Genomic DNA, 27911 nt, shown 5'->3' with positions numbered 1-27911 from the left:
CAGGCCTCTATGGACAGATATGTTGTGCGACAGAAGTCCAGTGACTCTCAAGCTGGTCCTAGTGGCATTAAAAGAAGAAGGGAAGTAACCCCGGAAAAGGACTTGACACCTTAAGTCCTAATGGAAGGGGATTCCCCTTCTAAACACTAAGACCATCCACACTCTCCCCTCCTCCCATCCCATCAATCATCACCAGATCTTCAATAAAGGTAAGTGTCATGTAACTGTGCATGTCTTCTTCAGTTTGTGTGTATTAAAATTAATATTTCATGTGGTAAACAAATTTTTTTTTCATACTTTTAGGTGTCTTGCACGGATTAATTTGATTTCCATTATTTCTTATGGGGAAAATTAATTCGCCTAACGATAATTTCGCCTAACATTGAGCTCTCAGGAACAGATTAATAGCGTTAGGTGAGGGTCCACTGTATATACATACCCTTCTGGGTTTTCTTCTATTTTCTTTCTAGTTCTTGTTCTTATCTATTTCCTCTTATCTCCATGGGGAAGTGGAATAGAATTCTTCCTACGTAAGCCATGCATGTCGTAAGAGGCGACTAAAATGCCAGGAGCATGGGGCTAGTAACCCCTTCTCCTGTATATATATATATATTACTAAATTTAAAAGGCGAAACATTTGTTTTTCATTTTGGGCCACCCCACCTCAGTGGGATATGGCTGGTGTGTTGAAAGAAAGAAGTCTGTTGAGTTCTAGGTAGCAGGTTGGTAGACAGCAACCGCCCAGGGAGGTACTACTGTCCTGCCAAGTGAATGTAAAACGAAAGCCTGTAATTGTTTTACATGATGGTAGGATTGCTGGTGTCCAATTTTCTGTCTCATAAACATGCAAGGTTTCAGGTATGTCTTGCTACTTCTACTTACACTTAGGTCACACTACATATACATATACAAGCATATATATACACACCCCTCTGGGTTTTCTTCTATTTTCTTACTAGTTCTTGTTCTTGTTTATTTCCTCTTATCTCCATGGGAAAGTGGAACAGAATTCTTCCTCCGTAAGCTATGCGTGTTGTAAGAGGCGACTAAAATCCCAGGAGCAAGAGGCTAGTAACCCCTTCTCCTGTATAAATTACTGAATTTCAAAAAAGAAACTTTTGTTTTTCTTTTTGGGCCACCCTTCCTCGGTGGGATACGGCCGGTTTGTTGAAAGAAAGAAAGAAGAAGTCTGTCGAGTATACCTGGTAAAGTGTATGGTAGATTTATTACTGAAAGAATTAAGAATAAGATCGAAAGTAGGATAGCAGATGAACAAGGAGGTTTTAGGAAAGGTAGGGGGTGTGTAGACCAAGTGTTTACAGTGAAACATATAGGTGAACAGTATTTAGATAAGGGTAAAGAGGTTTTTGTGGCATTTATGGATTTGGAAAAGGCTTATGACAGGGTGGATAGGGGGGCAATGTGGCAGATGTTGCAGGTGTATAGTATAGGAAGTAGGTTACTGAAAGCAGTGAAGAGTTTTTACGAGGATAGTGAAGCTCAGGTTAGAGTTATGTAGGAGAGAGGGAGATTATTTCCCAGTAAAAGTGTGATGTCACCGTGGTTGTTCAATACAGTATATTTATAGATGGGGTTGTAAGAGAAGTGAATGCGAGGGTCTTGATAAGAGGTGTGACAACTCCCGCAAAGTGGGAGTTGTCACAGTTGCTCTTTGCTGATGACACTGTGCTTTTGGGAGATTCTGAAGAGAAGTTGCAGAAGTTGGTGGATGAATTTGGTAAGGTATGTAAAAGAAGGAAATTAAAAGTGAATATAAGAAAGAGTAAGGTTATGAGGATAACAAAAAGATTAGGTGACGAAAGATTGGATTTCAGATTAGAGGGAGAGAGTATGGAGGAGGTGAATGTATTCAGATATTTAGGAGTGGACATGTCAGCAGGATGAGGTGAATCACAGAACTGATGAGGGAAAAAGGGTAAGTGGTGCACTTAGGAGTCTGTGGAGGCAAAGAACTTTGTCTGTGGAAACAAAGAGGGGAATGTATGAGAGCATAGTTGTACCATCACTCTTGTATGGGTGTGAAGCACGGGTGATGAATGTTGCAACGAGGAGAAGGCTGAAGGCAGTGGAAATGTCATGTCTAAGGGCAATGTGTGGTGTGAATATAATGCAGAGAATTCATTTTATTATTTTTTTATTAACACACTGGCCGATTCCCACCAAGGCAGGGTAGCCCGAAAAAGAAAAACTTTCACCATCATTCACTCCATCACTGTCTTGCCAGAAGGGTGCTTTACACTACAGTTTTTAAACTGCAACATTAACACCCCTCCTTCAGAGTGCAGGCACTGTACTTCCCATCCCCAGGACTCAAGTCCGGCCTGCCAGTTTCCCTGAATCCCTTCATAAATGTTACTTTGCTCACACTCCAACAGCACGTCAAATATTAAAAACCATTTGTCTCCATTCACTCCTATCAAACACGCTCACGCACGCCCGCTGGAAGTCCAAGCCCCTCGCACACAAAACCTCCTTTACCCCCTCCCTCCAACCTTTCCTAGGCCGACCCCTACCCCGCCTTCCTTCCACTACAGACTGATACATTCTTGAATTCATTCTGTTTCGCTCCATTCTCTCTACATGTCCAAACCACCTCAACAACCCTTCCTCAGCCCTCTGGACAACAGTTTTGGCAGTCCCGCACCTCCTCCTAACTTCCAAACTACGAATTCTCTGCATTATATTCACACTACACGTTGCCCTCAGACATGACATCTCCACTGCCTCCAGCCTTCTCCTCGCTGCAACATTCATCACCCAAGCTTCACACCCATATAAGAGCGTTGATAAAACTATACTCTCATACATTCCCCTGTTTGCCTCCAAGGACAAAGTTCTTTGTCTCCACAGACTCCTAAGTGCACCGCTCACCCTTTTCCCCTCATCAATTCTATGATTCACCTCATCTTTCATAGACTCATCCGCTGACATGTCCACTCCCAAATATCTGAATATATTCACTTCCTCCATACTCTCTCCCTCCAATCTGATATCCAATCTTTCACCACCTAATCTTTTTGTTATCCTCATAACCTTACTCTTTCCTGTATTCACTTTTAATTTTCTTCTTTTGCACACCCTACCAAATTCATCCACCAACCTCTGCAACTTCTCTTCAGAATCTCCCAAGAACACAGTGTCATCAGCAAAGAGCAACTGTGACAACTCCCACTTTATTTGTGATTCTTTATCTTTTAACTCCATGCCTCTTGTCAAGACCCTCACATTTACTTCTCTTACAACCCCATCTATAAATATATTAAACAACCACGGTGGCATCACACATCCTTGTCTAAGGCCTACTTTTACTGGGAAATAATCTCCCTCTTTCCTACATACTCTAACTTGAGCCTCAATATCCTCGTAAAAACTCTTCACTGCTTTCAGTAACCTACCTCCTACACCATACACCTGTAACATCTGCCACATTGCCCCCCTATCCACCCTGTCATACGCCTTTTCCAAATCCATAAATGCCACAAATACCTCTTTAGCCTTATCTAAATACTGTTCACTTATATGTTTCACTGTAAACGCCTGGTCCACACACCCCCTTCCTTTCCTAAAGACTCCTTGTTCATCTGCTATCCTATTCTCCGTCTTACTCTTAATTCTTTCAATAATAACTCTACCATACACTTTACCAGGTATACTCAACAGACTTATCCCCCTATAATTTTTGCACTCTCTTTTGTCCCCTTTGCCTTTATACAAAGGAACTATGCATGCTCTCTGCCAATCCCTAGGTACCTTATCCTCTTCCATACATTTATTAAATAATAGCACCAACCACTCCAAAACTATATCCCCACCTGCTTTTAACATTTCTATCTTTATCCCATCAATCCCAGCTGCCTTACCCCCTTTCATTTTACCTACTGCCTCACAAACTTCCCCCAAACTCACAACTGGCTCTTCCTCACTCCTACAAGATGTTATTCCTCCTTGCCCTATACATGAAATCACAGCTTCCCTATCTTCATCAACATTTAACAATTCTTCAAAATATTCCCTCCATCTTCCTAATACCTCTAACTCTCCATTTAATAACTCTTCTCTCCTATTTTTAACTGACAAATCCATTTGTTCTCTAGGCTTCCTTAACTTGTTAATCTCATTCCAAAACTTTTTCTTATTTTCAACAAAATTTGTTGATAACATCTCACACACTCTCTCATTTGCTCTCTTTTTACTTTGCTTCACCACTCTCTTAACCTCTCTCTTTTTCTCCATATACTCTTCCCTCCTTGCATCACTTCTACTTTGTAAAAACCTCTCATATGCTAACTTTTTCTCCCTTACTACTCTCTTTACATCATCATTCCACCAATTGCTCCTCTTCCCTCCCGCACTCACTTTCCTGTAACCACAAACTTCTGCTGAACACTCTAACACTACATTTTTAAACCTACCCCATACCTCTTCGACCCCATTGCCTATGCTCTCATTAGCCCATCTATCCTCCAGTAGCTGTTTATATCTTACCCTAACTGCCTCCTCTTTTAGTTTATAAACCCTCACCTCTCCCTTCCCTGATGCTTCTATTCTCCTTGTATCCCATCTACCTTTTACTCTCATTGTAGCTACAACTAAAACGTGATCTGATATATCTGTGGCCCCTCTATAAACATGTACGTCCTGAAGTCGACTCAACAGTCTTTTATCTACCAATACATAATCCAACAAACTACTTTCATTTTGCCCTACATCATATCTTGTATACTTATTTATCCTCTTTTTCTTAAAATATGTATTATCTATAACTAAACCCCTTTCTATACAAAGTTCAATCAAAGGGCTCCCATTATCATTTACACCTGGCACCCCAAAATTACCTACCACACCCTCTCTAAAAGTTTCTCCTACTTAAGCATTCAGGTCCCCTACCACAATTACTCTCTCACTTGGTTCAAAGGTTCCTATACATTCACTTAACATCTCCCAAAATCTCTCTCCTCTACATTCCTCTCTTCTCCAGGTGCATACACACTTATTATGACCCACTTTTCACATCCAACCTTTACTTTAATCCACATAATCCTTGAATTTACACATTCATATTCTCTTTCCTCCTTCCATAACTGATCCTTCAACATTACTGCTACCCGTTCCTTAGCTCTAACTCTCTCAGATACTCCAGATTTAATCCCAATTATTTCCCCCCACCGAAACTCCCCTACCCCCTTCAGCTTTGTTTCGCTTAGGGCCAGGACATCCAACTTCTTTTCATTCATAACATCAGCAATCATCTGTTTCTTGTCATCCACACTACATCCACGCACATTCAAGCATCCCAGTTTTATAAAGTTTTTCTTCTTCTCTTTTTTAGTAAATGTCTACAGGAGAAGGGGTTACTAGCCCATCGCTCCCGGCATTTTAGTCGCCTCATACGACACGCATGGCTTACGGAGGAAAGATTCTTTTCCACTTCCCCATGGACAATAGAAGAAATAAAGAAGAACAAGAGCTATTTAGAAAAAGGAGAAAAACTTAGATGTATGTATATATATATATATATGCATGTGCATGTCTGTGAAGTGTGACCAAAGTGTAAGTAGGAGTAGCAAGATATCCCTGTTATCTAGCGTGTTTATGAGACAGAAAAAGACACCAGCAATCCTCCCATCATGCAAAACAGTTACAGGTTTCTGTTTCAGAGTCATCTGGCAGGACGGTAGTACTTCCCTGGGTGGCTGCTGTCTACCAACCTACTACCTAGTTTGGAAAATAGGAGCAGGTGTGGGATTACCAAAACTATTATCCAGAAGGCTGAGGAGGGGTTGCTGAGGTGGTTCGGACATGTAGAGAGAATGGAACAAAACAGAATGACTTCGAGAGTGTATAAATCTGTAGTGGAGGGAAGGTGGGGTAGGGGTCGGCCTAGGAAGGGTTGGAGGGAGGGGGTTAAGGAGGTTTTGTGTGCAAGGGGCTTGGACTTCCAGCAAGCATGCGTGAGCGTATTTGATAGGAGTAAATGAAGACAAATGGTTTTTAATACTTGATGTGCTGTTGGAGTGTGAGCAAAGTAAGATTTATGAAGGGGTTCAGGGAAACCGGCAGGCCGGACTTGAGTCCTGGAGATGAGAAGTACAGTGTCTACACTCTGAAGGAGGGGTGTTAATGTTGCAGTTTTATAACTGTAGTGTAAAGCACCCCTCTGGCAAGACAGTGATAGAGTGAATGATGATGATGAAAGTTTTTCTTTTTTGGGCCACCCTGCCTTGGTGGGAATCGGCCAATGTGTTAATAAAAAATAAAAAATAAATAGAACTAGGCATTAAAATACAATAAAAAGTAAAATAATACACAGTACATTCACTACTTACCTTAAAATATTTGTAATTTTAATGTAAGGCAAGAGGTGAGTAGTACTTATTTGTAGGAAGTCAGGTGTAGGTAACTGGTAGATGTAGCTATCTAGTCTGCCTGGCTACATAGCTGCACCTACCTACATAGCTATATATTTAATGCAGCCTAGAGCCATACTACATACTACCTTGTTTCACCGAGTTTAAACGTTTCTAACAACTACCTTTAGATGGCATCATAAACGAAGGGAGAAGTAATGAATAATTCATGCCAAGAATTGTAAACAAAAGCATTATGTGTTAAGGTGGAGTGACTAGGCCAGACGCAGATTCATACATGTTTTTTCTGATGCTGGACCAGAGAAAATGTAATTTTTTCATCCACCCAGCTACCACACCTCCATAGCATATAAACATAGCATGTTTATGTGCTATGTAATGTGTTTCTTATGTAATTTTGAAGAGAATATCATAGATGGAATAATGAAAATGTCCATATTAACGTAAAATAAGACATTTAATGTGCCCAAGAGTGATTATTATTAGTATAACATAATGTTTTCCCTGTTAGGCAACCACACTTCCATAGCATATAAACATATCATATTTATATTATAACGTGTTTCTTGTATAATTTTAAAGAAAATATCATAGATGGATTAATGAAAATGTCTATATTAATGTAAAATAAGACACTTAATGTGCCCAAGAGTGATTATTACGTATTAGTATTATTACTATGGCGTTAAGACTACAGGGACACTCTTAGTGATTTTAATGTGTACCTGCATGCCAGTGCTATGTAAGTATATTTAGGTACAGGTATGCATAAGTGTAATTATCAGAGTACATATAAAATATGCAGTAACTTCAAAACACTTGAACTTTTGGAAAGTTACCAAACATAATAGAGAGATGTGCTCACGGAGAATGTAAACAAACCGGATGGGGTGCACTGTATTAGAAAGACCACTCGCCGTATAAAGAGTTTTGGTCGTAATTTGAAATTGTCGTATTAGCGGAACGCAGTAAGGCAAAACGCTGTAAAGTGGAGCCCTACTGTAATAGCATTTACTTAGCCTAACAATACTGCTTCCTTAACCTACTGAACCATGAACAATTATAAAACACATGAAAACATCGTAGAATATTGTATATACATTTGTTTGGTAAATATGATTGGGCGGCTGGGCATTCGCGAATGTTCGAAGCTTGTGAAAGTGGAGGGCTAGCTGTATACAGTTTTTGTCTCACTATAATATTTATAGTAAAAGAATTTTACTCCATACATTATACACAGGGACTCTTACGATGTACAATCAGCTCTCTTATAAAGCTTCTCTACACAGAACAAGATTTGTAAATGCAACTGAAAAAGGTGAACCTCAAATTGAATAGAATGTATTATGAAGCCTTTTCCATGGGATATTCAATTTTGGATGTATGTACTTTTTCACTAGTGTTTATAAAAACTGTACAATATGGAGAAGCTTTACAAGGAAGCTGACTGTACACACCGAGAAGTACATTCATGTATATATACTGAGAGTTTAATCCCCATTTTAAGGATTAAAGTATTCTTGTCATGTGGTGAAAAGGTTAATGACCTTAGTGTAGTTGATAGGCTTTACAGATTATTAAGCAATGGGGACTACTTAAAATAAAACACAAACTTCACCATGAATTTTCATAGCTTTCTATAAAATATTCTAATTATACACTTTCCTTATAACTATGAATACAACATAGAGCCTCTCCTATTTGCTATATGCATTTTTAGTCTCATCTTTATTCTAAATGTCTGATCTATGAAACCACATCCTTTTGTAAAAGCCTCCCTGCTAACTTAAGTCTGCAATTCACTATTACCCTCATACCTCTTGATTATAACCTCTCCCTACACTTCTCTTGGTATCCATTTATCTATTTTGTTGCTATGTTTAGTAAACTAATCTCTGTTTACTTGAAATTTTATTATAAATGTCATTATAAAAAAGTACTATACTGGTTTTGTGCAGATCTTTAGTACAATTTGTGTTGTACAAGTATGTATGTATAATGTTAAAAACAATCAATATATGTCACTATTATAGTTAAACACCTTTGCTCTTATTGTAGCCTCTTCTCAAGTTTTCCTAGTTTCTAACTTAATTATAGATGCTTTTTCTTTAGATAATATTTTCCCTCTGCAGTACATGATATCACTCCCATATTCTTTACCATATAATCAAATTTACACTTCAAATTACTGCACATTTTTCTCTCAGTCTCCTTTTGCATTTCTTTCCATTACACACTTTTTTTTTTTTAATAAAATTGTCATATATATTTTTCAGACTTTTCATACATTTGTTTTTGTAACTTTTTAATATTTTTCTTTACTCTTACCTTTTTTTATGTCTCCCATTTTCACTCAATAAACAATGTTCATTTTTCATATTTTTTTTTGCATAAGTATGAAGATTCCAAAATTAGATTATAGTGGTAAGCAGTGCAGACCAACAATTACCTCATCGGGGAAGGCAATGAGAGCAACTCTGTCAGGGTCGTGCTCAGGCTGCGGCTGGGATGTATTAGAGGGACAGTTGTGCTGGACTGGTGGCAAATCGCCCCCACTTCCACTATTGTGCAGGCGTACCAGCTTGGGACTTACAGCTCTCTGGTACACTGAAATGAATTTGTTTCATTACTTTTCATGTAAATTGATGAATTTATTTTAAAACTCAATACCCCTGGATAAAATAGCCTCTTCATTCTACTGTAATACTAATGCAAATTAAGAGAGAATACCTGAAGTAATTTAATGGAAACTTGACACAGATGTGAGAAAAAAGTTATTTTGCCTTGGTGTGTTCACAATCACAAATAAATGCCCACTTTCTACTTAGGATAACTTATCGGTTATCTGCCCACTGACTGGTGTGACATAATTATTTGACCTGTTGATCGCATTAATACAGTATATAAAAATTTTAACAGAAGACCAATATTTCCAATAAACAGAAAAAATCAATATCATTAGAAATGTATTGTTCACCTACAAAAATAAGAAATGCAATATTTTTTCTCCTAAACAAACACCAAAAAAAACAAAAAAAAAATTCTCTCTCTCTCTCTCTCTCTCTTCCCTTCAGTATCTCCTCTGCTTCCCTCAGTATTTCCTCACCTCCCCTCAGTAAGTCCTAGCCTCCCCTCAGTATCTTCTTGCCTCCCCTCAGTATCTCCTCGCCTCCCGTCAGTATCTGCTCGCCTCCCCTCAGTATCTGCTCGCCTCCCCTCAGTATCTCCTCGCCTCCCCTCCGTATCTCCTCATCTCCCCTCAGTATCTCCTCGCCTCCCCTCAGCATCTCCTCACCTCCCCTCAGTATCTCCTCGCCTCCCCTCAGTATCTCCTCGCCTCCCCTCAGTATCTCCTCGCCTCCCCTCAGTATCTCCTCGCCTCCCCTCAGTATCTCCTCGCCTCCCCTCAGTATCTCCTCGCCTCCCCTCAGTATCTCCTCGCCTCCCCTCATGCCTACATCCCTCTTCTCTCCTTCCATCCTTACTTTCCCCCCTCTTTCAGCTTAAGAGTTTCAGCAGGTATGATATTTGAGTGTGTGCTAATTGTCGCACATTTTGTTGTGACGTATCAGGGTCTATAATGGCTAATTTTAAAAGGAATCTCCATCCCTTTGAAGAGTTTCAAGAGTTTAACTACTCTCAGAGCTAAGACACATGTCCAACATCTGGATATCTTTATTCTAGACGTTTTGCAGTCCAGTGGCTTTATCAATACAGATTCTAGGACATAATTAGAAGACAGCAGAACTATATACAAAAGATAAGGTAATTAGTCCCTCAGCCTTGGAGTTAGTGCTGACAGCACTATGGTGATGGAGTCTGGAGCAAAGGCAAGAAGACTGGCGGTTATATAGGCGTCAGTCTCCACCACCATGGTGCTGTCAACACTAACCCCAAGGCTGATGGACTGATTACCTCATCTTTTGTATAACTTTCATATTGTCGGTATTTCATACCTTTCTTGCACTACTCTCAGAGCCCGGTCATGGGCCAGGCTCGGTCCATATCAGGAATACTCAAGTGTTGTATGCTATTGTCCTTGTGACAAACTCCTTCAGAGATTTATTTTTGCCATGTCGGCCATTTTTGTTGGAAATACTGTCTAAAAATGAAATGGTAGAAAAAAGGAAAAATAAGAATCACAAGTCAAACACCTTACTAGTGATACCTCATCATATTTATATATTAAATAAAAGCAGGATTCTAATTACAGACAGGAAATTCAAAAGTCATTACACTTACATATAAGAGCAAGGACAATAAGCAAGATGCCGATGACACTGCCAGTGGTTGCCACGAGGATAGTGTGCATATCAAGCACAGATTTCTCACTCTGAATATCATCTGAAAAGTATATTTGTACAGTAGTGTATTGTAATTTCTAGCCTAGTAAATTTGACAAATGTGATATGCTGAGCATTTGTGAAGCTGTAATATTCTCAACTGTTTGAATATATTAAAAGTCAGGCAATAATATGATGGCCACAAATGTTTGAAGTGGTTACAGGTTGATATGATACAAGAAATTTTATAAATTAGTTCACCAACAGCTGCCAGACAACAACAGTTTCTCATAACACAATGGCCATCTCCCACCTAGAAAGAGTAACCATGTAAAAATTAAACATATTCACAATAATTACTTCACTAGCTGTCTTGCCAGAAGTCTGCAGACATCACATTTCAAATAACTAACATTCTCACCTCCTGGACTCAGGTCTGGCTAACCAGTTTTAACCCCTTGAGGGTCCAAGGCCAAAATCTGAAGTGGTGCTCCAGTGTCCAAGAAATTTTGAAAAAAAAAAAAAAAAAAAAAAAAAAAAAAAATTATTTTTCTTACAGAATTAAAGAGCATATTTTTGTGAAGGTAATAAGACAAAAAAAAATTTTTCTGATCAGTACTTACCGAGATACAGTGCCGAGAAGTTTGTCCAAAATGACCTGATGGTGGCAACATCGACGATTTCCACATACGCGCATTACTTTATTTAGCAGTTTTTGTAGTTTTTTTTTCTTTTCTTTTCCAATTTTTTTCTTTTCCTACTAACATTTGGGGCCTGAGAGACCAATACTGTATATAATGTTTTTTTTTTTTTTTTTCAACAAGTCGGCCGTCTCCCACCGAGGCAGGGTGACCCAAAAAAAAAAGAAAATCCCCAAAAAGAAAATACTTTCATCATCATTCAACACTTTCACCACACTCGCACATTATCACTGTTTTTGCAGAGGTGCTCAGAATACAACAGTTTAGAAGCATATACGTATAAAGACACACAACATATCCCTCCAAACTGCCAATATCCCAAACCCCTCCTTTAAAGTGCAGGCATTGTACTTCCCATTTCCAGGACTCAAGTCCGACTATATGAAAATAACCGGTTTCCCTGAATCCCTTCACTAAATATTACCCTGCTCACACTCCAACAGATCGTCAGGTCCCAAGTACCATTCGTCTCCATTCACTCCTATCTAACACGCTCACGCATGCTTGCTGGAAGTCCAAGCCCCTTGCCCACAAAACCTCCTTTACCCCCTCTCTCCAACCCTTTCGAGGACGACCCCTACTCCGCCTTCCTTCCCCTATAGATTTATATGCTTTCCATGTCATTCTACTTTGATCCATTCTCTCTAAATGACCAAACCACCTCAACAACCCCTCTTCTGCCCTCTGACTAATACTTTTATTAACTCCACACCTTTTCCTAATTTCCACACTCCGAATTTTCTGCATAATATTTACACCACACATTGCCCTTAAACAGGACATCTCCACTGCCTCCAACCGTCTCCTCGCTGCTGCATTTACCACCCAAGCTTCACACCCATATAAGAGTGTTGGTACTACTATACTTTCATACATTCCCTTCTTTGCCTCCATAGATAACGTTTTTTGACTCCACATATACCTCAACGCACCACTCACCTTTTTTCCTTCATCAATTCTATGATTAACCTCATCCTTCATAAATCCATCCGCCGACACGTCAACTCCCAAGTATCTGAAAACATTCACTTCTTCCATACTCCTCCTCCCCAATTTGATATCCAATTTTTCTTTATCTAAATCATTTGACACCCTCATCACCTTACTCTTTTCTATGTTCACTTTCAACTTTCTACCTTTACACACATTCCCAAACTCATCCACTAACCTTTGCAATTTTTCTTTAGAATCTCCCATAAGCACAGTATCATCAGCAAAAAGTAACTGTGTCAATTCCCATTTTGAATTTGATTCCCAAAAATTTAATCCCACCCCTCTCCCGAACACCCTAGCATTTACTTCCTTTACAACCCCATCTATAAATATATTAAACAACCATGGTGACATTACACATCCCTGTCTAAGACCTACTTTTACCGGGAAGTAGTCTCCCTCTCTTCTACACACCCTAACCTGAGCCTCACTATCCTCATAAAAACTCTTTACAGCATTTAATAACTTACCACCTATTCCATATACTTGCAACATCTGCCACATTGCTCCTCTATCCACTCTATCATATGCCATTTCTAAATCCATAAATGCAATAAAAACTTCCCTACCTTTATCTAAATACTGTTCACATATATGCTTCAATGTAAACACTTGATCTACACATCCCCTACCCACTCTGAAACCTCCTTGTATATATATATATATATATATATATATATATATATATATATATATATATATATATATATATATATATATATATATATATATATATATATATATATATAAACTCACTGTATTGAACACAATAACCGCACTAGAGTTATTATCATATTATTGTTTACCACTGTTGTTTATTACAATAAACATGCACAAATCTTGTATAATACTAATGTTCTATCATATATTTACATATTTACAATCACTGGACATGGTTTTAGAACTGCTGGAGCTTGTGGAACTCCTTGAAACAAGGCACCATGCACAGAGGTACCTTACATTCCTCACACATAAACCAAGTGTCTTTGCATCTTTGTTGCCGTCGTTTTGTTTGTGCACAGACGATGCATCTCTTCTGAGCAAATTTCTTCCGAGTTGAAGGAAGCTGTAATATGAAATGATCACCTTCCCTCCTCAAACGCTTGGGTATATCCTGAGGAGTTCGAGGACCTTGTTGTATAGCAGGTGTTGTTACCTGGTACTTCATTATGAATTGTCTGACAACAGACAAACAAAATTCACCATACGGTGGTCTGTTGCCAGTCTTCATTTGGTACATATTATATGCATTGAGCATTGAAATGTCCATGAGATGGAAGAAAAGTTTCATGAAACACTTGTAACTTTTACGAACACAATCAACAAAGCCAATCTGCATGTCACATTTGTCAACCAAGCACATGTTTTGTGTATAATCAATCACTGTCACTGGTTTTCGAATACGTTCATTAGTCACTCGATCAACTTTGCCACTGTCTTGCATTTCATTACGGTGAATGGTTGTCAACAATGTGACATCTCGTTTGTCATGCCACCGTAATGCCATGATGTCATTGGCAGTAAACACCTGCACGACATCACCAAATGGAGGAATATAGCAAATAATATTGTTGCAGTAATAACACCAGGAGGCAGCTCTGATGAAAACTCACACTCACACGAGCTTTTAAATCTCTGCACAAAATTCAATTTAACCCTTTCAGGGTCCAAGGCCCAAATCTGGAGTCACGCACCAGTGTCCAAGAATTTTCAAAAAAAAAATTTGTTATTTTTTCTTATGAAATCGTAGAGAATCTTCTTGTGAAGGTAATAAAACAAAAAGTACGAAATTTGGTGGAAAATTAACGAAATTATGCTCTCGCAAATTTTGATGTGTCAGCGATATTTACGAATCGGCGATTTTACCGACTTTGACTCCCATTTTAGGCCAATTACATTATTCCAATCAACCAAATTCTTAGCTATTTCACTAGTATTACTTCTATTCTATCGATTGAGCACAAGAAATCGCCAAGTCAAATGTTTCAACTACAAAATAAAGTGATCGGAAATTGTTAATTTGGCCAATTTAACACAAAGTTCAAAATATTCCAATTTCAAAATAGGGTCCAGAAAAAACAATGTAGGCATTCCTGGCACTAAACTAACATTTCCTCTGTTCATTAGTTATGTTTTGAGGCTTTACAAATAAATTCCATTTTGATTTTTTATTCACATAATGAATTTTTATTCACACCAAAAAATAGAAGATTTACTGTTATGCAATACTGTAATAATTGTATAAATATCATCACCATATTTGTGAATGTATATTAGACCCACCAGCTGACGTGTATTAGATATGTGAGGTCGTTTGTTTACTCTTGAATATCTGCAAAAATTTAACATTTCCGCTACTTTGAGCTCAGTTTCAAGCCATTTCCAGTGCTAAAACCAATCAAAATCATCTCTATTTCTGTAATATGTCTTCCATTCTATCAAACGAGACCAAGAAATCGCAAATACAACTATAAAAAACATACGAAAAAACACTGCAAAGTTGCTGTTTTAATCGAAAAATCATGATTTCAGTTTTTTTCTCTCATTATACACAGTGTGCTACAGGATCTGTTTTATGTGGTGCACACATACCACATAGATGTATTCTCTCATATCTAGGCCCAAATGTACCACTCACAGTTTATCAGAGTGAGCTGAGCTCATGGCGTAGATCTACGGTTTGGACACTCACCGTAAAGCCGTAGATCTACGGGATGGACCCTGAAAGGGTTAAACCAGCAAATAATAGAGCCTACTAGACTGGAGAATACACTAGACCTCATCTTCACTAACAATGATGATCTGATAAGAAATGTCACCATATCAAAAACAAAATACTCAGATCACAACATAATTGAGGTTCAGACATGTATGCGTGGAGCCCCAGACTGACATAATGAGACTACTCACGAGGGAGCATTCACCAAATTCAACTTCAATAACAAAAACATAAAGTGGGACCAAGTAAACCAAGTCCTAACCGATATAAGCTGGGAAGATATACTAAGCAACACAGACCCCAACTTATGCCTAGAACAGATTAACTTGGTGGCACTCGATGTATGCACAAGGCTTATTTCTCTATGAAAAAGGAGGAGTAGATGTAAAATAGAAAGAGACAGGCGCTCCCTTTACAGGCGACGGAAAAGAATAACAGAGCGGCTAAAAGAGGTCAATATATCTGAAATGTGTAGGGAGACACTGGTCAGAGAAATAGCAAGCATCGAACTTAAGCTAAAGCAATCTTATAGGAATCAGGAATCGCGGGAAGAACTAAAAGCCATAAATGAAATCGAAAGAAACCCAAAGTATTTCTTCTCCTATGCCAAATCAAAGTCGAGAACAACGTCCAGTATTGGGCCCCTACTTAAACAAGATGGGTCCTACACAGATGACAGCAAGGAAATGAGTGAGCTACTCAAGTCCCAATATGACTCAGTTTTTAGCAAGCCGCTAACCAGACTGAGAGTCAAAGATCAAAATTAATTTTTTATGAGAGAGAGCCACAAAATTTGGTTAACACAAGCCTATCCGATGTTATCCTGACGCCAAATGACTTCGAAGAGGCGATAAATGACATGCCCATGCACTCTGCCCCAAGGCCAGACTCATGGAACTCCGTGTTCATCAAGAACTGCAAGAAGCCCCTATCACGAGCCTTTTCCATCCTATGGAGAGGGAGCATGGACACGGGGGTCGTCCCACAGTTACTAAAAACAACAGACATAGCCCCACTCCACAAAGGGGGCAGTAAAGCAACAGCAAAGAACTACAGACCGATAGCACTAACATCCCATATCATAAAAATCTTTGAAAGGGTCCTAAGAAGCAAGATCACCACCCATCTAGAAACCCATCAGTTACACAACCCAGGGCAACATGGGTTTAGAAGAGGTCGCTCCTGTCTGTCTCAACTATTGGATCACTACGACAAGGTCCTAAATGCACTAGAAGACAAAAAGAATGCAGATGTAATATATACAGACTTTGCAAAAGCCTTCGACAAGTGTGACCATGGCGTAATAGCACACAAAATGCGTGATAAAGGAATAACAGGAAAAGTCGGTCGATGGATCTATAATTTCCTCACTAACAGAACACAGAGAGTAGTCGTCAACAGAGTAAAGTCTGAGGCAGCTACGGTGAAAAGCTCTGTTCCACAAGGCACAGTACTCGCTCCCATCTTGTTCCTCACCCTCATATCCGACATAGACAAGGATGTCAGCCACAGCACCGTGTCTTCCTTTGCAGATGACACCCGAATCTGCATGACAGTGTCTTCCATTGCAGACACTGCAAGGCTCCAGGCGGACATCAACCGAATCTTTCAGTGGGCTGCAGAAAACAATATGAAGTTCAACGATGAGAAATTTCAATTACTCAGATATGGTAAACACGAGGAAATTAAATCTTCATCAGAGTACAAAACAAATTCTGGCCACAAAATAGAGTGAAACACCAACGTCAAAGACCTGGGAGTGATCATGTCGGAGGATCTCACCTTTAAGGACCATAACATTGTATCAATCGCATCTGCTAGAAAAATGACAGGATGGATAATGAGAACCTTCAAAACTAGGGAGGCCAAGCCCATGATGACACTCTTCAGGTCACTTGTTCTATCTAGGCTGGAATATTGCTGCACACTAACAGCACCTTTCAAGGCAGGTGAAATTGCTGACCTAGAAAATGTACAGAGAACCTTCACGGCGCACATAACGGAGATAAAACACCTCAATTACTGGGAGCGCTTGAGGTTCCTAAAACTGTATTCCCTGGAACGCAGGCGGGAGAGATACATGATTATATACACCTGGAAAATCCTAGAGGGACTAGTACCGAACTTGCACACGAAAATCACTCACTACGAAAGCAAAAGACTTGGCAGACGATGCAACATCCCCCCAATGAAAAGCGGGGGTGTCACTAGCATGTTAAGAGACCATACAATAAGTGTCAGAGGCCCGAGACTGTTCAACTGCCTCCCAGCATACATAAGGGGGATTACCAACAGACCCCTGGCAGTCTTCAAGCTGTCACTGGACAAGCACCTAAAGTTGGTTCCTGACCAGCCGGGCTGTGGCTCGTACGCTGGTTTGCGTGCAGCCAGCAGCAACAGCCTGGTTGATCAGGCTCTGATCCACCAGGAGGCCTGGTCACAGACCGGGCCGCGGGGGCGTTGACCCCCGGAACTCTCTCCAGGTAAACTCCAGGTAAACCACGAGCACCTGCGTAAAGCCTGGGCATATGTTTACAATTAGAGCTCACCGTGCCATACACATCTGTCTTGTTCACTCGCAAGAAATCACTGAGTAATGGGCTTGTGTACCAGTTATCGGTATATAATGTATGCCCCTTACCAAGATAAGGTGCCATCATGCTTCTCACTACGTCACCTGAGATACCCAATAACATCTTGGTATCTTTCAATGTTTTACTTCCCGTGTCACAGTCACAGAGTACAAACAGTTTTATACCAAAGCGTTTCCTCTTGCTCGGTATATACTGCTTGAATGACAGTCTACCTTTGAACAAAATCAAAGACTCGTCAATTACAAGATTCTTGAATGGATAAAAGTATATGCCGAGCTTTTGTTTGAGATACATAAAAACATTTCTAATCTTGTATAACCTGTCACTTCCGTCAGGCCTGGTTTTGTCAGAGAAGTGCAACATACGTAACAGTAAGATAAACCTGTTCACTGGGATGATTTCACTGAAGACCGGGGTAGAAATCAGCCGATCTGTGGACCAGTATGCTTTTATATTATGCTTATAGACATGAGGCATAAGCATTATTGTTGGAAAAACTAAATACATTTCTGCAACAGTCGTCTCTTTCCACCGGTGTAGTCTTGACTGTGGTGATATGATCTTATTTGCCATGGTGTACTCAAAATACTTATTACTTTCCCTGACAATAGTTTCCATCAATGGCTGGTCAAAGAATAATTCAAAGAATTCCAGTTCATTTGCAGTGTTTCCAAGGGGACAAGTAGATAGAATTCCACTTTCAGAGTCATCAAAGTGGTGAGGCTTGGGAACAAAATTGGGATTTTGCTGCCAATCCCAGATACGGTTTGCTGGTGGATACTGGACATCATAGGCTGGTTGTGCGGGTAGTTGTGGTTGTGGTGGGCTGGTGGCTGATGCTCCGCTTTGTCCTTGAACTGCAGAGTCAGCAGCATGGGTCCCAGCCTGGGCTGGTAAGTCACACATGGCCGTGGCACTACCATCACCACTACCACCATCTAGTGATGCCTGTGGTCTATCCATGCTAAGTGTAGCCACATCATCCTCACTATCACTATCTATACCTGGTGTAGGGCCATGGGGTGTACTCCGGGATGTACTCCGTCCCCTGGGCATGGCATAGGGTACACTACCCGAGCGCATGCAGCGGCATACATACCGACGCTTCACTGGTGAATATGATTCCTCACTATCACTACTCGAATGATCGTCAAGAGCAATAAAATCACAATCCACATCACTATCATCATCATTACTGAAGTCAGAGGCCTGGCCACGCGAAAATAATAGTTTTCTCTTTCGTTGAGGTACAACCGACCGTAACTGATGAGTGCCCACACCAGAGGTAGAAGGTTGAGGATCGTCAGGGTTTTCTGCACTATTATCGATATCCTGGTCATTCCTTTCAGTCACTAACTGATCAAAGCCAAAGAATTCGTCTTCATTTCCACTTCCATCACTGTCAGAACTATCAGATAGGAACAGGAGAGTCCCAATTTTCCTTGGAGTGAGAGCTGCCTTGCGACGAGGCATGGTGAACAAGGGTAACTGAGCCGACATTCCCACAATGCTATGCGGGCGCCTAGATTTTTTGTTTATGGTGCACACCCACCACGCAGACCCGTTCTCTCACATGTAGGCCTATGAGCGCTTTCGTGCTAAATTTGACGGCACTAGAATTTTGGCGTAGATCTATGGTTTGGACACTCAACGTGAAGCTGTAGATCTACGGGACGGACCCTGAAAGAGTTAAAGGATTACAGGAAAACCAGTTACCCGACAATGCCAACACTCTGAAGGAGAGATGAGGATGTTGCAGTTTGAAGATTTATTTGAATAATGATGTCTTCCACTTCTGGCAAGATAACTATTGAATGAATGATAGTGAATGCATTTCCTTGATTTGGGCCACCCTACCTAGGCAGGATACAACCAGTGTTAGAAAAAAAATTACAATTCAAGGAAGTGAAATATCTCAGGAAAGGGAAAACATTAATGGATGCCATGGACTAACAATAATTATTATTATATTCCCAAAGAAAGCTCTAAACCCATATCAGCCATTCAACCGAAATTAAGGTCAATTTTGCACTTAGAATCCAAAGGTTTAAAAATTCTGTCTAAGATGCAAAATGCAACTTTTTACTAAGTAACAAGGATATATAACACATCAGTGACCTTCATACTGATGTGAGAGATGACACACAGGAGGCATCCGTGGGGTCCAGCAACCAGTGTCTTCGCATGTCAATACAGACGGGCCTACCAGTCGGTATCCTGGCTCGCACGAAAAGTACACCTGGCAGAAAACATAATATTCATTACAGTGTGTAATCATCCTTCAATTTATCCACTGATCTACCTAATTTTTATTAGCATTTTCCTGCCTGACAAGTCCTTGAAGGGTAGCTATGAGTATGGATGTTTTTTTTTAACCCTTTCACTGTCCAGACCACCAGTGTCCACTTTAAAAAAAATTCTTTTGAAATGGTAGAGAATCTTTTCTTGAAGGTAACAGCACCAAAAGTACAAAATTTTATGGAAAATTTTGGAAATTAGGCTGGCATAAAGTTAGCAGTCTGGGCACAATTTACACATCGGTAATTTTGCCCACTTTAAGCCCTACTTTATGTAAATTCCATTGCTCTAGTCAACCAAACTCTTAGCTATTTTGTTAGTATGCCTTCCATTCTACTCACTGAGCACAAGAAACCACCAATTAAACAATTACAACTACCCTATAAAGTGCATAGAATTTGGTAATTTAGCCAGTTTTACATAAAATTAAAAATACCAATTTAAAAATAGAGTGCAAACTAAACAATGTAGACATTCTTTGCTCTAAAAAGCATTTCCTCTGTTCATTTATCATGTCCCCAGGCCTCTCCTATATTGCACTTGCTGTACCTGTGACTGTAGTGGGTATGAAGACGCTCCATCATACATGAAGCCGTGTGCGATGTTTGGGGGTGCCACACAACTGTTGAATTCCTCTGTTAACATCATATAACTGTATTACTTATGATTAAAATGCACAACTAATGTTATGTGGAAAACAGACTGATAATTCACCAATTTTGAATTCTTCTAATACAGTACATTATTTACTTTCAATTTAAGTATATACCCTATTATTACCCACACTTACAGTGTACATACTCTCATAATATTATTTCTGTATTCTATATTATATTCATGAAAAGTGCTTCACCCATTTTGGTCAGTCAGCATTAACATGGCAGTGGTAATACAGAGATTTAAAGCACAGCAACCACTAAACCTCACCAGATGGAGGACACACATGGAAGGTTGTTGAGTTCTTCTGTATAACACGAACAAACTCAACTTTATGCCAAATGTCCAATAAAGGCTTACTCTGCTACAAGTGTTACAATACTATGCTCTGTTTGCTGGTATTCTGCCTTTCTATGACCTCATAGCAAAGTGAATCGGATGTTAGAATAATAGTAGTTAGTATTCATATTCAGGATGAGTACAAGGGGCAAAGAAAAAAAAGAGGTTACAGTGTATGATGTCAGTTTCAGTTAAGAGAACAACATTAATCTTAAGTAGTGGCTTTCTTTGTTCTTAACAATATTTTAATACATGTAAACTGCACTATGTATACTACACAAAGAAATAAAGTTGTTTGTCTGTTTAAATGCTGAAACTGTCCAAGAGGATGGCAGAGTATGTAACCAATATCACTTGACATTATCATGTTTCATCTTAATTAGTGAGTAAATTTTTAAGTGGCCATCTAAATACAGTACACTTGAATTTTCCTACCTATGCTTTTATATTATTGATGAATAGCATCCAATTTTTTTTATGTGCTTATGAAAACAACAGCTATACTCATAATAAAATTACTGTGTACAGATTTATAAAGTTATCTGAATAACCAAGGATTCTTTGACATCTGCTGTGAGCCTTAAAGTATACTTTGCTTTTATTAAAATACTTTATTATTAATTATTGTGCATATAAACTGATAGGGTAATCACAACTTACAAAAACTATTAAAGGTTCTTAACATTCATTAGTTTTCATGAACCTGTCAATTATTTCCTTTTGAATGCAGTGGTACAAGAATCCCTCAACAACAAAATGTTGTACTCTAGTTACTCTCTCTTCCTCAACTTTTCAAATAATTACCAGGATGTTTTACTCTATTTACTTTCTCATCTTATTCATCTCTTCAAAATCCACACATCTCAACCTACTAATTTTCAAAGACCACAAAGTAACATTTCCAACTAACCACATTCAGGAGAAGTGCCGTGCCACTGTCCCTCATGGCAAGTGAGAGAATGGGCCACACATGGAGCCAAGACATTCCTGTAGCCTGCACGACACCTGTACTCAACTGTGGTACCATGCACGACTCCCCGGGCAGTCACCACACCACGTACAAGTTTCTGAACTGTGTGCATAACCTCAGGAGGTACAGGGCACAGTTCTGAACCTAGCAAATACAATAAAACTGTAACATTATACCACACTGTGTGCATATACAGTATATGTATATATATCTTTCTTTCTTTCTTTAAACACATCGGCCATATCCCACTGAGGCAGGGTGGCTCAAAAGGAAAAACAGAAGTTTCTCCTTTTGCATTCAGTAATATATACAGGAGAAGGGGTTACTAGCCCCTTGCTCCCGGCATTTTAGTCACCTCTTACAACATGCATGGCTTACGGAGGAAGAATTCTGACCCCACTTCCCCATGGAGATAAGAGGAAATAAACAAGAACAAGAACTAGAAAGAAAATAGAAGAAAACCCAGAGGGGTGTGTATATATATGCTTGTACATGTATGTGTAGTGTGACCTAAGTGTAAGTAGAAGTAGCAAGATGTACCTGAAATCTTGCATGTTTATGAGACAGACAAAAGACACCAGCAATCCTACCATCATGCATATTTATATATATGTTTGTATATATATACACACTGCATTTTTCACTGATTATATAAGATCACATATTCTAGGATCACATTGTTGCTCTTGGTACTGAAAGAAAAATGATATGCTGGATAACTAGAAATTCCAAGACAGGGGAGGCTGAGTCAATTATTATATTCTTTAAGTCACTTGTTATCTCCAGGCTGGAATACTACAGTATACTAACAGCCCTCTTCAAAGTAAACAAGATTGCTGAGCTGGAAAATATACAGAGAATTTTCTCTGCCTGTATTCATTCAATCACACATGTAATCTACTGGGAACTTTTGAAGCCCCCTCAACTGTATTCCTGGAGGGACTCATCCTAAACCTGCACACCAAAATTGCTCCATATGAACACAGGAGACTTGTCAGACAGTGCATAGTATGAGGAAATGGTATGGTGATACCGACAAGATGTGGAAAAAGACACTTATGTACAGTTCAGGACATTTATTAAAGGAAACGTTTCACCACGAGTGGCTTCTTCAGGACTGAAGAAGGACTGAAGAAGCCACTCGTGGCGAAACGTTTCCTTTAATAAATGTCCTGAACTGTACATAAGTGTCTTTTTCCATAGTGCATAGTATCCCCAACACAAAGCATGGGCATGATAAGAACATTACGAGAGAACTCGACAAGTGTCAGACGTCTCCAACTTCAACTCCCACCCTCCATGCAAAAAGGGAATTACGAGCAAGCACCTGTCTTCAAGAGAGAACGTGATATGTTTCTAAAATCAGTTCCTGACCCGCCAAGCCATAGTTCATATATTAGACAACATAAAACCTTGATCAGGCCCTGACCCACTAGAAAGACTGGTCTGGGACTAGGTCACAGGGGCACTGACTTCCGAGAACATCCTTCAAGTATCTTTCAGGACTGAAGTAGCCTACTGTGCAGGTGAAACATTTCGTGGAAGTTACCTGTCGCACGAGTCTTACTCATTATCATTGCTGTTTGATGCTGCTAACAAACCAGCTACACTCAGTTCTTGAGCTACTAAATTCTCTCCTGAGGTTCTTTCAGCTCATTCACAATACTGTCAAGGTTTGTTTTACATAACTCATCCACTGCACCAGCAATGAAGAAGTTACTCTTATATAGGAGAGCTAGAAATGTGCTAAGTTTTGTGTTGTAGTTAGTGTTGTAATTCTTGAACATAGTTATTGCTGACATTTTGAGAGCTGATAGTGTGCTACCCAAGCCTGATGAAATGTATTTGATGAAATGTTTCAAATATTGTACCTGAGGCTGTATTTCTGAGACTAGAAATACTGTATTAGTTGCCATGATCAGAGCAGTTTCACAGCATTCTCATCTATTTTTTTCTTTGATTACAAATTTTGAATCAAATCCTGTATGCATATAGAAAAACCCTGATAAACACACCTCTATCTCTTTTCGAGCTGAAAAGAGACCAAAAATGAAAGAATTCACCATTATATGTAGACTTATGGCTTATGATTCTGTCATTTACAGTAGGGCCCCACTTATATGGCAGGTTAGGGTCCAGGCCACCGCCGTAAAGTGGAAATCGCCATAGAGTGGAACACCCTTTTTTTTCACTTATAAATGCACATCAATACTAGATAGCAAGCTTACACTAACATGTATTAAGTTAGCAATAGAACTAGGCATTACAAAAACAATAAAAAAGGAAAATACACATACAGTACAGTCATTACTTACCTTAAAATATTTGTAGTCTTAATCTAGGCTGAGATGAGTAGTATTTATTGAAAAAATCAAGTGTGGTATGTATGGTAGCCAGCCAGGATACCATGCCAGGCCATTCCGCCTACACATAACTTTCTATGACATTTAAGCATCCCAGAGCGATAAAATGCATATACAGTTCACTCATTACATACCTTAAAATATTTGTAGTCTTAATCTAGGGTGAGATGAGTAGTATTTATTGTAAGAAATCAAGTGTGGTATGTATGGTACCCAGCCGGGCTACCATACCAGGCCATTCCACCCACACATAATATTCTATGACATTTCAGCGTCCCAGAGCGATAAAATGCATATACAGTTCACTTAGCTTAAAATATTTGTAGTCTTAACCCTTTCAGGGTTTCGGACGTACTAGTACGGCTTACGCACCAGGGTTTTTGACGTACTAGTATGCTTAAATTCTAGCGCCCTCAAATCTAGTGAGAGAAAGCTGGTAGGCCTACATGTGAAAGAATGGGTCTATGTGGTCAGTGTGCGCAGTATAAAAAAAAATCCTGCAGCACACAGTGCGTAATGAGAAAAAAAAAAAACTTTGACCGTGTTTTTGGATTAAAACAGCGACTTTGCACTGTATTTTCTTATGGTATTTATTGTTGTATTCTAGTTTTCCTGGAATGGAAGACATATTACAGAAATTGAGATGATTTTGACTGGTTTTACAATGAAAAGTACCTTGAAATTGAGCTCAAAATAGCAGAAATGTTCAATTTTTACCAAAGCTCAAAAGTAAACAAATCATGCTAAGCGTCCAATACACGTCAACTGGTGAGTCTAATATTCTTTCACAAGTGCGCCGATATTATTTATACCATTTCTACACTAATGCAGTAGCCCACATAACAGTAAATCTTCTATTTTTTGTGAGAATAAAAATTCAAAGTGGAAAGCAAAAGAATGTAAGAGGGGCGTGGGGACATGACTAATGAACAGAGGAAATGTTATTTTAGTGCCAGGAATGTCTTTCTTGTTTACTCTGGACCCTATTTGGAAACTGGCATCTTTTGAAATTTGTGTGAAATTGGCAAAACTGCTAGATTCTGACCACTGTATTGGATAGTTGAAATTGGTAAATGGGTGGTTTCTTGTACTCCTTCGATAGAAAAAATGGAGTTCTAGCGAAATAGTTATGATTTCTGTCGACTAGTACACTGGAATTAGCCGAAAATAGGGCTCAAAGTGGGCAAAATCGCCGATGCATAAACATTGTCGAGACCGCTAACTTCGCAAGAACATAATTCCCCAATTTTTCCATCAAATTTCATACTCTTGGTGTCATTATGATCAGAAAAAGATTCTCTATCTTTTCGTAAGAAAAAATAATTTTTTTTTTTAAATTTGGGCAACCCTGAAAACAAGTCTGGGAGAGGGCCTGGGGACCCTGAAAGGGTTAATGTAGGGTCAGAGGTGAGTAAGTGAGATTAAATGAATAAATGAGAGAGAGAGAGAATGAGTACATGAGAGAGGACAGGCGCAGAGCTATGTAAATAAACCAGGTGAACATAAGTTTTGTAAACAAACCAGGTGTACACGTCTGGTTTGTGTACAAGTTGTCTCTACATTGATACAGTAGAATAAATAAAGAGGAACACTCCCATTCTCATATAACACCATTTTTAGAAGAAATGAAGCTCTGAGTGAAGGCAATGGAAATAAGTCACTCTGACTTTTTTGGGTTATCCTAAGGACGTACTTTACATATATGCTGCTATGTTTTCTTTTCTTTCAACAAACCGGCCGTATACCACTGAGGCAGGGTGGCCCAAAAAGAAAAACGAAAGTTTCTCTTTTTAAATTTAATAATTTATACGGGAGAAGGGGTTACTTGCCCCCTGCTCCTGGCATTTTAGCCGCCTCTTACAACATGCATGGCTTACGGAGGAAGAATTCTGTTCCACTTCCCCATGGAGATAAGAGGAAATAAACAAGAAGAGGAACTAGAAAGAAAATAGAAGAAAACCCAGAGGGGTGTGTGTATATATATGCTTGTACATGTATGTATTTATTTTTTTTTTTAAATTTCTCTCATAAGCTACCTTTTTCTCTTTTGTCACACCCTTTACTTCATCATTCCACCAATCACTCCTCTTTCCTCCTGCCCCCACCCTCCTATAACCACAAACTTCTGCCCCACATTCTAATACTGCATTTTTAAAACTATTCCAACCCTCTTCAACCCCCCCACTACTCATCTTTGCACTAGCCCACCTTTCTGCCAATAGTCGCTTATATCTCATCCGAACTTCCTCCTCCCTTAGTTTATACACTTTCACCTCCCTCTTACTTGTTGTTGCCACCTTCCTCTTTTCCCATCTACCTCTTACTCTAACCGTAGCTACAACTAAATAATGATCCGATATATCAGTTGCCCCTCTATAAACATGTACATCCTGGAGCCTACCCATCAACCTTTTATCCACCAATACATAATCTAACAAACTACTTTCATTACGTGCTACATCATACCTTGTATATTTATTTATCCTCTTTTTCATAAAATATGTATTACTTATTACCAAATCTCTTTCTACACATAGCTCAATTAAAGGCTCCCCATTTACATTTACCCCTGGCACCCCAAATTTACCTACTACTCCCTCCATAACATTTTTACCCACTTTAGCATTGAAATCCCCAATCACCATTACTCTCACACTTGATTCAAAACTCCCCACGCATTCACTCAACATTTCCCAAAATCTCTCTCTCTCCTCTACACTTCTTTCTTCTCCAGGTGCATACACGCTTACTATAGCCCACTTTTCACATCCAATCTTTATTTTACTCCACATAATCTTTGAATTAATACATTTATAGTCCCTCTTTTCCTGCCATAGCTTATCCTTCAACATTATTGCTACTCCTTCTTTAGCTCTAACTCTATTTGAAATCCCTGACCTAATCCCATTTATTCCTCTCCATTGAAACTCTTCCACCCCTTCAGCTTAGTTTCACTTAAAGCCAGGACAACCAGCTTCTTCTCATTCATAACATCCACAATCATCTCTTTCTTATCATTTGCACAACATCCACACACATTCAGACTTCCCACTTTGACAATTTTCTTCTTATTCTTTTTAGTAATCTTTAGAGGAAAAGGGGTTACTAGCCCACTGTTCCCGGCATTTTAGTTGACTTTTACAACACACAAGGCTTACGGAGGAAAGATTCTTATTCCACTTCCCCATGGATATAAAAGGAAAAGTAATAAGACCAAGAACCATTAAGATAAAATCAAAGAAAACTCAGATGAGTGTGTATAAATAAATGTGTACATGTATGTGTAGTGTGACCTAAGTGTAAGTAGAAGTAGCAAGACATGCCTGTAATCTTGCATATTTATGAGACAGACAAAAGACACCAGCAATCCTACCATCATGTAAAACAATTACAGGCTTTCATTTTACACTCACTTGGCAGGACAGTAGTACCTCCCTGGGTGGTTGCTTTCTACCAACCTACTACCTTATTTTTTTTTTTTTTTTTCAACAAGTCAGCCGTCTCCCACCGAGGTAGGGTGACCCAAAAAAGAAAGAAAATCCCCAAAAAGAAAATACTTTCATCATCATTCAACACTTTCACCACACTCGCACATTATCACTGTT

General features: G+C 39.2%; 1 protein-coding gene across 3 annotated transcripts in view; it reads right to left on the bottom strand.

Annotated features, from left to right (window-relative positions):
* The window catches only part of LOC128698096 (sushi domain-containing protein 4), a 63005-nt gene that overhangs the window by 11659 nt on the left and 23435 nt on the right, over positions 1–27911 (bottom strand). For all 3 annotated transcript variants that reach the window (XM_053790199.2, XM_070097618.1, XM_053790200.2), the window contains 5 exons: positions 21884–22087; positions 20527–20612; positions 19798–19918; positions 10632–10733; positions 8839–8996 (listed from right to left, as the gene is read on the bottom strand). In XM_053790199.2, the coding sequence (XP_053646174.1) occupies positions 8839–8996; positions 10632–10733; positions 19798–19918; positions 20527–20612; positions 21884–22087 (671 nt within the window). The remainder of the gene's footprint in view (positions 1–8838; positions 8997–10631; positions 10734–19797; positions 19919–20526; positions 20613–21883; positions 22088–27911) is intronic.

This window comes from Cherax quadricarinatus, chromosome 58 (genome assembly GCF_038502225.1).
Source record: "Cherax quadricarinatus isolate ZL_2023a chromosome 58, ASM3850222v1, whole genome shotgun sequence".
Taxonomy (NCBI): Eukaryota; Metazoa; Arthropoda; class Malacostraca; order Decapoda; family Parastacidae; genus Cherax; species Cherax quadricarinatus.
The sequence above is the reverse complement of the archived record's forward strand: the minus strand, read 5'-3'. Positions and strand labels throughout refer to the sequence as shown.